Source organism: Aphidius gifuensis, linkage group LG5, assembly GCF_014905175.1.
Source record: "Aphidius gifuensis isolate YNYX2018 linkage group LG5, ASM1490517v1, whole genome shotgun sequence".
In the NCBI taxonomy this organism is placed as follows: domain Eukaryota; kingdom Metazoa; phylum Arthropoda; class Insecta; order Hymenoptera; family Braconidae; genus Aphidius; species Aphidius gifuensis.
In genome coordinates, this window is record NC_057792.1 from 19,287,811 (window position 1) to 19,302,021 (window position 14,211).

A 14,211-nucleotide genomic window follows, 5' to 3' on the forward strand; every position below is an offset into this window, starting at 1 on the left:
TGGGGAAATGCATCTGCCATCTTGAATAGCATGGTGGAATGCTTTTACGGGAAATGTTAAAGTTTTAGTGCGTTGGTGATAGACTATATGTATCTAAAAAATGTCGTTAAATTGTAATAAAAGTGGTCCAATTATAAACAATAAATAACTCATAATATTTGTATTAAAATTCGCATTTATTTGTGAATAATAATATTTATCAAAAATGGATGCTGTTAAGGCATTTACATCCGAGGTAAGATGTAGAAATTTTTTTTTATTATTTTCCAAGTTTCACACCAACACCACAAGACACATATAGGTTTTTTTTTTTTTTTGGAGGTCATGTTAGGATATACATTTTTCCTAATCAGAGCACAAAAAAATAAATAAATAAAAATGCTACATTGTAAATAAAATGCTAATCATCACAATGTCATGACACTTTTTGTTTAATTCTTTTTTTTTTTAGCTTTAAATTTTCTCCAAAGTAAACAATTATTTTGTTGACATCATCCAATTTTATCAGCTTGAATGATTTTTTTTTTTTTCTTTTTTCATTTCTTTTTCTCCATGACTCGTTTTTAACTCCTGTAAATTTTATAAACATGAATTTAATTGATTGAATTATGTAATTATTAATTTGGAATATTGATTATTGATGAAGTATAATGTAATATTTTTGTTAATTTTTAATTTTAGCTATCGGCATTGTACGATGTCAAGCCGCCAATATCAAAGGCCAAGATGAACTCCCTCACCAGAGGGGCAATAAAAGCAATTAAATTTTATAAACACGTTGTTCAAAGTGTCGAGAAATTTATCCAAAAAGTAAGTATTTTAATTAATATTGTATAAAAAAAATAAATATTAATTATAATTGTCATATTAATTGAAATTTTTGTCATTTTAGTGTAAACCAGAATACAAAGTTCCTGGTCTTTATGTTATTGATTCAATAGTGCGACAATCAAGACATCAATTTGGAGTTGAAAAAGATGTATTTGCTCCACGTTTTGCTAAAAATATGCAATTAACATTTTTAAATTTATTAAAATGTCCTCCAGAAGATAAAAGTAAAGTAATAAGAGTATTAAATTTATGGCAAAAAAATGCTGTATTTCCACCTGAAGTAATACAGCCATTGTTTGATCTTGCTGATCCAAATCATCCAATTCATAAAGAACAAGCAATTATTAATGCAAATGGTGGAATAGCAACAAATATAGGAAATAATTTATCTGGTTTCGGTGCAATATCAAAAACATCATCACCTGGTATTAATAAAAATATAAATAAAGAACAAAAATTATTTACAACAAAAACAATTGATCCAGGATGGCTTGCACAAACAAAATTAGAAGCAGCAAATGCTAATAAATTACTTGGACAAGTTGGTTCAAATCAAGTTGATGCAACATTTTTAGATCAATTACAACATTTACATCAATTATTATTAAAAAAACAAGATGCATCAAATGAAGCACAAAATTCTGTTAAATTTGATAAAAAATTATTAGATTATGATTATGGTGAAGAGGAAGATGATGATGTTATTATTGCAAATTCACCAGCAACTGGTACATCATCATCAACAAATCAACATAATCCAAGTACAAGTAGTAATCTTGAATCATTGGGTTTATTATTAGCAAATCCAGAAGTATTAAGACAACTACAAACATTACAACATACAATGCAACAAGGTGGTGGTAGTGCATCAGCAACACAACATGAAATGGAAGAAAAAATGCGTAAATTACAACAAATGAAACAACAAGAAGATGAATTTGATAAACATCTTGCACAAACAGTATCAAATTTACCATTTGCATCTGAATGTGAATTAAAACCATCAGATATTATTAAAACAAATTCAATAAATATGTATAATTCAGCTGGTATGATGCAACAAGATATGAGTCAACCACCACCTGGTTATCCACCAGCATTTGTATCACAACCACAATCATCAAGTGGTTTAAGACAAATGATAAATCAAAAATCTCCATTAATTGATGAACGACAAGATTCAGATGATTATCCAATAGCAATATCATCAACACGTAGAGATAGTTCAAGTGTTGAAATTGTTAATTTAGATTCATATAGATCACAAAGTAGATCACCAGAACGTTTTAGAAGACACAGTAGATCAAGATCACCACGTCATAGAAGAGATAGAGATAGAGATAGAAAATCAAGATCAAGAAGTAGATCAAGACGACAAAGATCAAGATCACGTGATAGAAAAAGAGATGATAGTCGTGAAAGAGAAAAAATAATAAGTGAAGAAGAAAGAGAAAAACAACGTGAAAGAAGAAAACGTGGTTTACCAATGATTGTACGTGAAAAAATGAGTGTTTGTAGTACAACATTATGGGTTGGACATTTATCAAAACTTGTACATCAAGAAGAATTATCAGATACATTTGGTGAACTTGGTGATATTGTTAGTATTGATTTAATATCACCACGTGGTTGTGCTTTTATATGTATGAATAGAAGACAAGATGCATATAGAGCATTAACTAAACTTAAAATGTATAAAATGCAAGGTAAAGCAATAACATTAGCATGGGCACCTGGTAAAGGTGTCAAGGGTAAAGAATGGAAAGATTATTGGGAAGTTGAACTTGGAGTTAGTTATATACCATGGAATAAATTAAATAATGTTACTGAACGTGATTTAGAATTATTGGAAGAAGGTGGTATGATTGATGAAGACACGATACCACCAAAATTAATTGATAAATATTCATCATTAGTTAAATTAAAACATTCATCATCATCATCAGCAACAGGAACAACAACAACAACAATAACAACAACAAATGACAATACACAATCTGTTGGATCAACTCCATTAACAACATTAAATGACACAATAATGCCAGTATCATCTTCATCACAACAAACACTAATTGACACTAGTCAACCACCACCAATAAGAGCAACAGCATCATCTGGCTTGATGCAACCAAATAATGCACAACTTTCAATGATGCCACCTGGTTTTTCAATGGCTGGAGTTCCACGTAAGTATTTTTAATTATTTTTCAATTGACAATGTGATTATTATTATTATTATTATTTATTAATAACATTAATGACAATAGGTATGCTTGGACCAATGGGATTACAAATGGGATTGATGCCCAATGTTCCAATTGGTGTACCACCACCAAGTATGCAAAGTTTACTAGGACCAGGAATGATGCAATCAATGCTTAATCAATCAGTTAATTCACCATTTGGTAGTGGTGTTGGAATACTAGCACAAATACCAATGCCAGCACCTGCTGCACCATCAGATAAAACAAATGCAACTGGAATGCCACACAATGTACCACCAATGGGTGTACCACCACCACCACCAACAAATGATCTTCCAAATCTTCCAAATCTTCCAATGCTTCGTCAAACATTTGGTGTTGGTCTTCCACCACCACCAATGCAATTGCAAATGCAAATTCAACAACAACAGCAACAACAACAACAACAATCTGAAGATATGGATGTTGAAATGGAAGATGCAATGCCACAAAATTCAATAAATCCACCAAAAGATAAACCAAATTTAAGTGATCAATTACTAGCGGCAATGGGAAAAGGTTCAATGTCAGAAAATGAACGTGATATAAGAGATCGTGAACGTGAACGTAGAGATCGTGGTGAACGTGGTGATAGAGAACGTAGTGATAATACTAGAGAACGTGGACGTGAACGTGGTAGAGGTAGAGATCGTAGAAGAAGTGAACGTGATGAACGAAGAAATGATGATCGTAGAGGAGATAGAGATATGAGAACACATGATGGTCCACCACAATTACCAGGTTTATTACCAGATCCAGATATTAATATTAAAAAAGATAAATTAAGTTTGGCTGAGAGATTACGTCAATTAGCTGATGGTACATTACCAATTGAAGATCGTATGGATAGAATACATGAACGTGGTGGTGGTGATCGTAGTATTGAAAGAAATGACAATAGATTACCAGTACCATTTGAAGATCCATTAAATGTAAGACGTCCTGATGGTGGTCCACCATCATTAATGGATTTACCTAAATTTCCAATACCAAATGAACGTGATTTTCCATCTCGTGGACCAGATTTTCGTCCACCACAAGATATACGTGATTTTTCAAGAAATGAACGTGATCGTGGTAGTTTTAATTCACGTGGTGGTGGTAGTGGAAGTGTTGTTGGTGCTGGTGGACGTGGTCCAATTGATGATTTTACAGATCCACGTATGCTTGGTGCTAGATTTCCTGATGAATTTGATAGACTTGGACCAGCTGGACCAAGACCAGATGATTTTGATTTACGTTTACATCCAAGAGAAGATTTTGATAGACCAGAAATACGTAGACATCCAATGGATGATTATGAAGCAGAAAGATTAGAATTTGAAATGCGACAAAGAGAAGGTTTTGATCCAAGAATGAATGATGGATTTGATCCAAGATTACATCCTGATCATCCTGATTTTGATCCAAGAAGAAGAGAATTTTTTGGACACATGGAAACTGGTCCACCAGGTTTTGGTGCTATGATGGGTAATAGAGGAGGACCACCAAGAGGTCCAATGGTACCAGATGCATTTTCAAGAACACCAATTGGTGGTAGAGGACATGGTAAGTTGTTGATTCAATGAAATTAAACAAAAAATCATAAAATATAATTTTGATTAATAATAAATATTTATTTTTGTTTTTTTGTTTTTATATAGGTCCACCAGCTTTACCACTATTTCATGGACGTGGAATGGGTGGTCCAGGTCCACGTGGTAATATGCGACCACCAGGAATGCGTCCATTTGGTCCACGTGGTAGTGGTCCACCATTTGATCCACGTGAAGGTGATGCATTTTTCCGTTCACCATTTGATGATGGACGTGGACCTCCAGCTGGTCATATGAGACCATTTGGTGGTCCTCATCCAATGGGTGGTGATGGTCCATGGAGAGGACAAGAAAATATACCTTGGGTTGATGGTAATGGCATTGATCCTGATGATATTCAACGTGATAATCATTCACGTGATAATACTAAAGGTGGAGGTCATGGTCGTGAAGGTAATAAACATCAAGATAGAGACAGAGAAAGAGATCGTGATCGTGATAGAGATAGAAATTCAAGAAATAGAAAATCAAGATGGGGCAATGCCAGTCCGTCACATGATGATCATCATGATAATACAACATCTGAACAGGATAATAAAGATAATAATGAAAAAGTAAAAACAGATAATAATGAACAAGGTATTGATGAAGAAATGTGGACACCAATTACTGATAAAAATGATGATGATAATAATGATTCTTGTAATCATAATGACAATGATAAAAATAAAAAAGAATTATCTGATAATAAAGATGATAATGTAGCTGTTAAAAATGAACAAAAAGATGATAAAAATTCTGTAAATCATGTGCCATCAATGAGAGAAAATTTGTCTGAAAATAATGATAATAATGATGATAATGATGATCATGATATGCCTTTAGAGAAAGATGTTAAACAAGTAATAAATAAAGATGATAATAATGAAATAATAAATTTTAAAAATGAAAATATTGAAATTAAAAATAATGATGAACAATTTAATAATGATAAATCAAATTTTGATGAAAGTAAAAATATAAATATTAAAAGTGATGAATTTGATCTTGAAAGACCAAATAAAAATGATAATTTAACGTCATGTGAAGATAATAATCATGTTATTATTAAAGAAAATAATGATGAATCAGTTGTATCGACAACAAATGATAATTTTAGTGATCATTTTGATGTTCAACCACCCAGTAAAGATGAAGTATCATTAACTACAGAATTATCAGCATCTCAAGAATCGAGTGAACAAATAAGTGTTGCTAATATTACTACTGAAGTAAATGAAACATTGTAACAGCTTTAAATATATCATAAAAATAATATTTTATTATTATTTTTTTTTAATTTACTGGTTGTTGAGAGTGACCAAAGTGAGGGACTTTAATTGATCTCTCAGCCCCATGTTAATTTGTAAATTATGATTCGCAGTGTAAATATGAGACATCATTAGATTCACATTAAATTATTAGTAAGATTAAAAACATAAATTGTTTTTTAAACTAAAAACATCAGTAAAAAGTGAATATATTAAATTGTCAAAGTTTTGGAGTTTAAGTGCGCTGGCCTTTTGGAGTGGTGAAAAAAAACAAAAAACAAAACAAAAACAAAACGAAAAACGTGAGTCCAGTGAGTCTCAAAATTATTAGATTATTTTTCTATCTATCTCTTTGTAAATTAATATATTTTTTTTCTTTCCATTTCATTTATTTTGTTTATTTATAATTAAGTTTTTCTATTTCATTGCAATTTTTCTTTTGTTTTTTTTTTGTTCAATGAAACAAATAATACAAAAATTATATTTATTAGCTTTCGAAATTATTAAATTATCTTTTTCAATAGAAAATATAATTGCTGCTTTTTAAAAAACAGACTAAATAAATTGCTGTGATAGTGAACACAGGACGTAAATTATATTAATTATTTATTTATTTTTTTTTTTTTCATTTTTTTAATTTTTTCAAAGTTGTATCGAAATAATTTTTTAAACTCTGACGTAAAATTTATATCAAAAAACAACAAATCAAATTATTCATGAATTAAAAAATTGCCTGCTTTTTTTTTCATAAATACCAATAAATTAATTTTGTTTTTTTTTCTATTTTGGTATCGATATTTTAAGCTTACAATCGAAAATGTATAAAAAAAAATGATTACTATATTGTATTATACAAAAAAAAAGAAAAGAAGAGATCGAACAACAAATTAACTTAATAATTAATAATTTATTGAATTGTAAATAATTTTATATTTTTCTAGCGAGAAAAAAAAAACATAGTGATTTGATATTGTGCAAATAGTTGCTCAATTAAAAAAAAAAGCTAAAAACAACAAAGAAATAACAATAAATTTTTTATACATATTGTTTTTCAGTAAAATTTATTAACGGCGTTGTTATTTAAAATTAATTTTTCTTTACAATGAAAGTTAATCCCTTCAACGATATTTAAATTTGAAAAAAAAAAAAATCAAACTTTGCATGAATAATGCTAATACCAGGCTCAAAATAAAAAAAAAATTATGTAATTAGATAAGTAATAGCTTGAAAAAGTAAAAAAAAGATGCTAATTTTATTAGTAACACAAAAACAAAATTATTTAAAAATTTTAAAAATCAAGATTTGTTCCTGTGTTCACAACAATCATTTGCACACATTGCAGCAGCGTTGGAAAACTCGCGCTTGCACTCAAACAGAGTGACAAGTGCAAGGTACTGTTCACTATAATTTAAACTAAAAAAAAAAATAAGAAAATAATGCGTTTATTGAGCTTATGAGAACACACATCCGCACCACTCCAACAGCTATAAATTAAACTCCAAAAATGACAAAATAAATTTAATTTTGTAAATTAAACTATCAAAAAAAAAAATCAACAAATATCTATGTAAGAAAAATATTTCTTCAATGTAAGAAATTTAAAACAAAAACAACAAATTATTACTGTGTAAAAAAAGAAGAAAAAATAGCAAATTGAAATTTTGCTTAAAAAAAAAAACCAGAAAACTTTATAGATGTATAAAAAAATTAATAATATCGGGAATTACTTTGTTTCAGAATTTAATGTTAACCAATTTGAACGAGTTAATTATTTCGATTATTTTTTTTTTATTTCTTTTTGAGTTGAGAGGAGTGGTGTTCGTGTAAACTTCTCAAATGCTCAAAAAAAAAATTTCTTCGTATGTCTTTTTTATGTAACGAAAAAACACAAAAAAAAAAAAACCAACGCCCATGGAAATGATATATATAAATATAATTTTCCTAAAAAATTAAAATACAAAAAAATAATTTTAAACAATAAATACAAAAAAAATTAAAAAACAGAAAAAAAAAATTTTTTTTTTAAAACGTTGATGAAATTTGTAGACGTGGTACTCGGATATTTTTAAAATTTATTATTAACTAATTAAAATTATGAAAAAAAAAAAAAGTAAATTTTGCTATTTGTTTAAAATATTTAATTCATATTTTTTTTGTTGTCTTTATTGGAGACATTTAAAGGTTTCGAGTGTTGCTAGATATTTAAAATTAAAATGTATTGTAAAATGTTTATAAAATAATATCGCGACTCGTTCAAATAACAGCACTTTTATGCTACTATTATTATTATCATTATTATAACATAATTATAAGAGAATTTAAGTAAAATAAAAATTAAATAAATCACAAAGTTAATGTAACCATTTAATTGAGGAGAATAAATATATTAAAAACTAGTTAATTATTGTTGAAAAAATATACAAGTAGGTTTTTTTTTAGGTTTTTAATCTGGAAAATTTAATTTGTTATTTTCGTCATGATGTAATTGATTTTACATTGAGGACTTTTTAAATTTCCCAAAAAGAAAATAAAACTTACAATAAATAATTTGTTACGAAGTAATGAAAATAATTTAACTGAATTTTTCATATAAAAATTTGAATATGAGGAGGTTTTTTTGGGCTGTTGAAAATTAAATCATAAGTTTTTTTTTTTTTAGATTTATAATAGATGGAGAGGTAACAATTTATTTTTCTTTGATGATCAAGATATGAGATTGCCCTTAGGGTTGATTGCAAGGCAGCTACTTCAAATACAAATGACCCAGATGACATACGAACTAACAAGATACCTTTGATATTATCCTGAACAATAGCAATGTAAAAAATTCAACAGATTTGTTAGGCACACACTAAAAAACCATAGAATTATCATGATTAAATGTTCTCTCAAAAAATGATTGAAATAGTATTGAAATCTCATTCTCATTGGAATGTATTTAAATGTCGTTGAATCATGATAATATTCATCCAAATGATTTATCAATTAAAGCTATTAAACTGATGAAATTCATAGTAATATTTTGTGTATCATACCAAAGGAAAAAAATACAAGTTAAGGAAAGGTTTAAACACATGAAACTCAATGAAAAATAAAGTAGTAACTGAATGTTTATTAAATTTAAAAAAAAATAGTTTAGACGACATTTAAATATCAAATAAAATGCAACTTTTCTTTTTGCCATGATTTTTTTTTTAACGCTCTTTACTTTTTAACAACCTGGATAACATCTTCATCAGCCATTGTATGTTGTATACCAACTCTTTGAGGTGAATATTTAGTACTTGTTCCCTAAAATAAATCGATAAAAAAATAGTCAAGTTAAAAGTCAAAACAACAGTGTAAATAATAAAATTAATAATTAATAAAATTAATTACCCAAACAAGTGCATATTTAAATTGTGCAACAAGAGTACGATGAACAGCATGACAAACATGTTCAACAGTAACTCCTTTTCTTAAAATTAAACCATCATCAAAATCTGGTGGTGCACCAGGTTTTTTAGTGTATACTCTGATAAGTGAAAGATATTCCCAAATAGTTTCCAATAAAAAGTCAAGATTTAACTTCATATTACAACTGTAAATAGTTTTTAAAAAACAATTAATATATATATTTTTTTATAGAAATAATGATTCATCAAATTACCTAACTACAACTGTATTTGGTTGTCTTGCAATTCTATCAACTTCTTCAATTGATATTTGATCAATTTTATTGTAGGCATATAAACAAGGTAAATAAACACGATTATTATTAATAACATCAATTAATTCATCAGCAGTACAATCTTCTCTAAATAATACTTCAGCATTAAATATTTTATATTCATGAAGTATCATTTGTACAAGCTTTTCATCACATTTTGTTAATGGACAAGTTGAATTAAATGACAAACCACCACCTTTTTTTATTTTAAAATAAATATTTGGTTTTCTTTTGTTTAATCTAATACCAACTGATTCCAATTCTTTTTCCAATAAATGTCTTTGTACATCTTGTTTTGTTGCATCCAACATCATCAATACCAAATCAGCTGTTCTAGCAACAGCAATAACCTGTCTACCTCTACCTTTACCCTAAATTTACATAATAAAATACAAAATAATTAAACAACAATTGTCATTGTTCAATAAACAAATGAATTTTTTTTTTTTTGTATTATTAACCTGTGCAGCTCCTTCAATGATACCAGGTAAATCAAGAAGTTGTATATTTGCACCTTTATATTCAATAACACCGGGAATACATGTCAATGTTGTAAATTCATATGAAGCTGCTTCTGATGCTGTTTGTGTTAAAGTACTCAATAATGTTGATTTTCCAACTGATGGAAAACCAATAAGTGCAACACGAGCATCACCAGATTTTAATACATCAAAACCTTCACCTTTTTCACCAGCTTTTTTTGTCGGTTCCAATAATTGTGATCTGTATTTTGCCAATTTTGCTTTCAACAAACCCAAATGATACTCAGTTGCTAAATAAAAAAAATTAATCAATATTATTATAAATTTATTAATAACATTAATTTTATAATTTAATTACAAGTAATATTAAAATAACCTTAATAATTATTACCTTTATTTTTTTGTGTTCTTGCAATTTCTTTTTCAATTTCTGATATTTTTTCCAGTATACCCATCTTGTATTTTTTATTTTGATAATTTTATTATTATTTATTATTTGCTTGTCAAGTAAATTAACAAAATCGTGTTGAATAAATCTGGAAATTGAATAAATGTCAAGTGTGTTTGATGATTATATATTTATAATAACAATAACAATAATTACATATAAAAAAAAATAATTCACACAATTTCAATAATAATAAAAAAAACTGTCATGGCAGTCTATAAATAAATAGGTATTGACAAGTGCTGTCACACTTTGTCAAAAAACAAAACCAATAATACAGCGGTTTTTTTTCTCCCATGTTTTTTTTCTATATTAATGTTTACACGTGTTTTTTAAAGCTCAAATAAATAACAATAAATAAATTAAATGTCTAAAAAAGTGTCTTATTATTACTCTAAAAATTGTTAATAACATTGCCAATAAAATAGAGTAAAATGTAAGTTAAAAAAAAATTTCCAAAGTTTTATTTATTAATCATTATTATTTCATTTCGATTCAAGTTTGTCGAAATAATATTTTTTTAAATTCATTTTTATACTTAAATATTAAAACTACATAATAATAATAAATAAATAATTAATTAATAATAACAATAATAATAATAATACATTGTTAATTTATATAAAACCTTTTATTTTTTTTGTATAAATTTTTTCTTACATGTGTTTATAACCTATCAATTTTAATGCATGTTGACTATTTTTTATTTTTTACAGATCTGCATAAAAACATGACTAAATCAAATAGAAAAAAAGTACGATTATATCGTCCAAAGAAAAAAATTATACCTGAAAAACAAGAGATTGCTGAGCTTCAATCGAAATACAAAAATGTAAGTAAAATAAAAAATAGTAAATTAAAATCCATAGAAATATATATAATCATATTTCTCAAAATAATTTTCATTAACACAGATTGATGTATCAACAATCAAGACATTCAATGATATACCATTGTCATCAAAAACTAGAAAAGGCTTGAGGGGCCGATATATTAAACCAACTGATATACAAAAGGATGGTATTGCTCATGCATTAGCTGGTAATGATATTTTGGCATCAGCTAAAACTGGAAGTGGTAAAACTCTTGCATTTTTAATACCTGTAAGTATTATTTGTATTGATTTTAATTAAAGCCAACATGTTGCATATGTTAATTTTGTATTTATTTTAAAAATTAGGTATTAGAAATTCTTTATTGCAAAAGATGGTCACGAGAAGATGGACTTGGTGCTTTAATAATAACACCAACACGTGAATTAGCTACTCAAATATACAATATATTTAATTCTGTTGGAAAATATCATGAAATGGTACCTGCTCTGACAGTTGGTGGTCAAGGTTTGAAGTTTGAATCAAAAAGAATTGATCAATGCAATATAATGATATGTACACCAGGAAGATTACTTGATCATATGGATAAAAATCCATTGTTTAGTTGTACATCAATGCAAATTCTTGTACTTGATGAAGCTGATCGTTGTCTTGATATGGGTTTTCGAGAACAAATGAATGCTATTATTGAAAATTTACCAGAACATAAACAGACATTATTATATTCAGCTACACAAACAAAATCAGTTGCAGAATTGGCAAGATTAAATTTAAAAAATCCAGTTTTTATTGGTGTTCATGAACATTCAAAATATGCAACACCTGAAAATTTAAACCAAGTTTATACAGTATGTAAACTTGAAGAAAAGATAAAATTTTTATGGTCATTCATAAAAGAGTATCGTAAAAAGAAGTTGATGATATTTTTTTCAACTTGCAAAGAAGTTAAATTTATTCATGATGCATTTCGTCGAATTAGTCCTAGTTTACATTTGGCAGCACTACATGGAAAAATCAAACAACCAAAAAGATTACAAGTTTTTAATGAATTTTGTAGTAAACCAGATGGTACTTTATTGGCAACTGATATTGCATCACGTGGTTTAGATTTTCCATGTGTTGATATTGTTGTACAGATGGATTGTCCAGAGGATGCAAATACATATATTCATCGTGTTGGTAGAACAGCTAGATTTGAAAAAGATGGTATATCATTACTTGTATTATTACCAAGTGAAGAGAAAATGATTCAATGTTTAAAACAAGCTAAAATTCCAATAAAAAACTCTATGATATCAGCTAAACATGTTTCAGATACAACAATACAAACAAAATTAGAGTCACTTCTTGCCAAAGATAATGAAATAAAAAAAACAGCACAACGAGCATTTACTTGTTACATGAAATCTGTTTACTTTATGAAAGATAAAAGTATATTTGATTTTACTGCATTGGATACAGATGCATATGCTAAATCACTTGGTCTATTTTTTGCACCAAAAATGACTATTATTAACAAAGAAAATGCTAAAAAAATAGTCAACAAAAATTATAATGCTAATGATGATGGTGAGATAGATGAAAATATGTTAAAAACACGTAAATCAGATGATGAAGAATCCAACAGTGATGATGATTTAAGAATGATTAATAAAAAAAAGAAAATTCAAGTTAAAAAAGATAAACCAAGTCGTGAAGAACTTTTTAATCATCATGACATTGATGATGATGATGAATTTTTAACTATTAAAAAAAGTAATGTACAAATTAATGATATTGTTGATGATAAAGAAATAATAAAAGAATTATCAGTTAATGAATCTAAAAATAAAAAAAAACCATTAACAAAACCAGCTCTTGCTAAAAAAATATTAAAGAAAAAAATTAAACCAAATAAAAAAATAGCATTTGATGATGAAGGAGCACCAATTATTGATCCAACTAAAGAAAAAGTATCTGAATTAGCAAGAAAATATGATGAAGAAGATGATGAAAAGTCTGGAATAAATATTGAACAAGTCAAGCAAATTCTCATGGAGGAAGATAAATTTGATAAAAAAAGATTTAGAGAAAAAATTAGAGCTAAACATCTTGAAGAAAAAAGAAAAGCCAAGGCTGAGAAAAGAGGTGATAAAAATAAAGAGAAAGATGATAATGATGATAATGCTGTTGCTGAAAATCATCCAAGACTTGCTTCAGGAAGTGAAGAAGATGATTCAGATGGTCCCGATTTATCTTGGTTGCCTGATCCTGACAAGATTTATGGTCCCAAAAAAGATTCTGATGAAGAAGCTGATGGTTCTGATGATGAAGAGATTGAACAAGTTCATAGGTAAATTTTAAATTATTTAAATATTATTTATATTCACTGAAAAATCCTAATTTATTTATATATTTATTTTAACAGACCACCAAAGAGGAAACTTGTCACAAAAAAAGACAACAAGATAAAACAGAAAAAACAGAAAATTGATGATATTATTGCTGCAGAAGAACTTGCTCTTCAATTTTTAAATAATTAGAAAAAATATTTATAATTTTATGATAATAAAATTTGTAAATTATATAAAATTTATTAAATAACGCGTGCCTGGATTATTATTTTTTTATCTATATTATAATTTAAATATTATAATAGTTTTTTTCTATAGTAATTACTGAGTTATTTTTTATTTTACAAAAAAATAAAACCAAAAATTATTCATCATATAATCACTACAGAGGAAAATTAAATAAATTTTTTTTCCAAAAAAAACCCGGAAAAACTTCTCAATTCGAGAAAAATCCAGAGAAAATCCGGAGAAGTCTGCATTCAACAAT

General features: G+C 27.3%; 3 protein-coding genes across 3 annotated transcripts; 2 read left to right on the plus strand and 1 right to left on the minus strand.

The window, feature by feature from the left end:
* Window positions 1–14: 14 nt before the first annotated feature.
* On the plus strand, window positions 15–7,379 carry LOC122858274 (SR-related and CTD-associated factor 4). The gene is made up of 5 exons (XM_044161057.1): window positions 15–235; window positions 682–810; window positions 893–3,017; window positions 3,099–4,622; window positions 4,718–7,379. Exons 1-5 carry the CDS (start codon window positions 206–208, stop codon window positions 5,896–5,898), a joined length of 4,989 nt encoding a protein of 1,662 aa, XP_044016992.1. The 5' UTR covers window positions 15–205; the 3' UTR covers window positions 5,899–7,379.
* Window positions 7,380–9,007: 1,628 nt separating this feature from the next.
* On the minus strand, window positions 9,008–10,573 carry LOC122858287 (developmentally-regulated GTP-binding protein 2). Its single transcript, XM_044161079.1, has 5 exons — window positions 10,502–10,573; window positions 10,090–10,400; window positions 9,569–9,999; window positions 9,298–9,499; window positions 9,008–9,210 (listed from the first exon to the last, which is right to left on the minus strand). The coding sequence occupies exons 1-5, from the start codon at window positions 10,563–10,565 to the stop codon at window positions 9,124–9,126; spliced, it is 1,095 nt and encodes a 364-aa protein (XP_044017014.1). The 5' UTR covers window positions 10,566–10,573; the 3' UTR covers window positions 9,008–9,123.
* A 289-nt stretch (window positions 10,574–10,862) lies between these two features.
* LOC122858278 (probable ATP-dependent RNA helicase DDX10) lies at window positions 10,863–13,971 on the plus strand. Its single transcript, XM_044161071.1, has 5 exons — window positions 10,863–10,994; window positions 11,275–11,390; window positions 11,473–11,661; window positions 11,739–13,723; window positions 13,799–13,971. The coding sequence occupies exons 2-5, from the start codon at window positions 11,289–11,291 to the stop codon at window positions 13,911–13,913; spliced, it is 2,391 nt and encodes a 796-aa protein (XP_044017006.1). The 5' UTR covers window positions 10,863–10,994; window positions 11,275–11,288; the 3' UTR covers window positions 13,914–13,971.
* The last annotated feature ends 240 nt before the right edge of the window (window positions 13,972–14,211 follow it).

Bases quoted from the DNA above. Each gene is read 5' to 3' on its own strand.
- LOC122858274 (XM_044161057.1), top strand. From the start codon at position 206: ATGGATGCTGTTAAGGCATTTACATCCGAG. The intron at 236-681 runs GTAAGATGTAGA...TTTTAATTTTAG, and splicing joins TTAAGGCATTTACATCCGAG to CTATCGGCATTGTACGATGT. The intron at 3,018-3,098 runs GTAAGTATTTTT...TAATGACAATAG, and splicing joins TTCAATGGCTGGAGTTCCAC to GTATGCTTGGACCAATGGGA.
- LOC122858278 (XM_044161071.1), top strand. From the start codon at position 11,289: ATGACTAAATCAAATAGAAAAAAAGTACGATTATATCGTCCAAAGAAA. The intron at 11,391-11,472 runs GTAAGTAAAATA...TCATTAACACAG, and splicing joins TTCAATCGAAATACAAAAAT to ATTGATGTATCAACAATCAA. The intron at 13,724-13,798 runs GTAAATTTTAAA...TTATTTTAACAG, and splicing joins GAGATTGAACAAGTTCATAG to ACCACCAAAGAGGAAACTTG.
- LOC122858287 (XM_044161079.1), bottom strand. From the start codon at position 10,565: ATGGGTATACTGGAAAAAATATCAGAAATTGAAAAAGAAATTGCAAGA. The intron at 10,000-10,089 runs GTTAATAATACA...ATGTAAATTTAG, and splicing joins TCATTGAAGGAGCTGCACAG to GGTAAAGGTAGAGGTAGACA. The intron at 9,211-9,297 runs GTAATTAATTTT...GATTTATTTTAG, and splicing joins TTAAATATGCACTTGTTTGG to GGAACAAGTACTAAATATTC.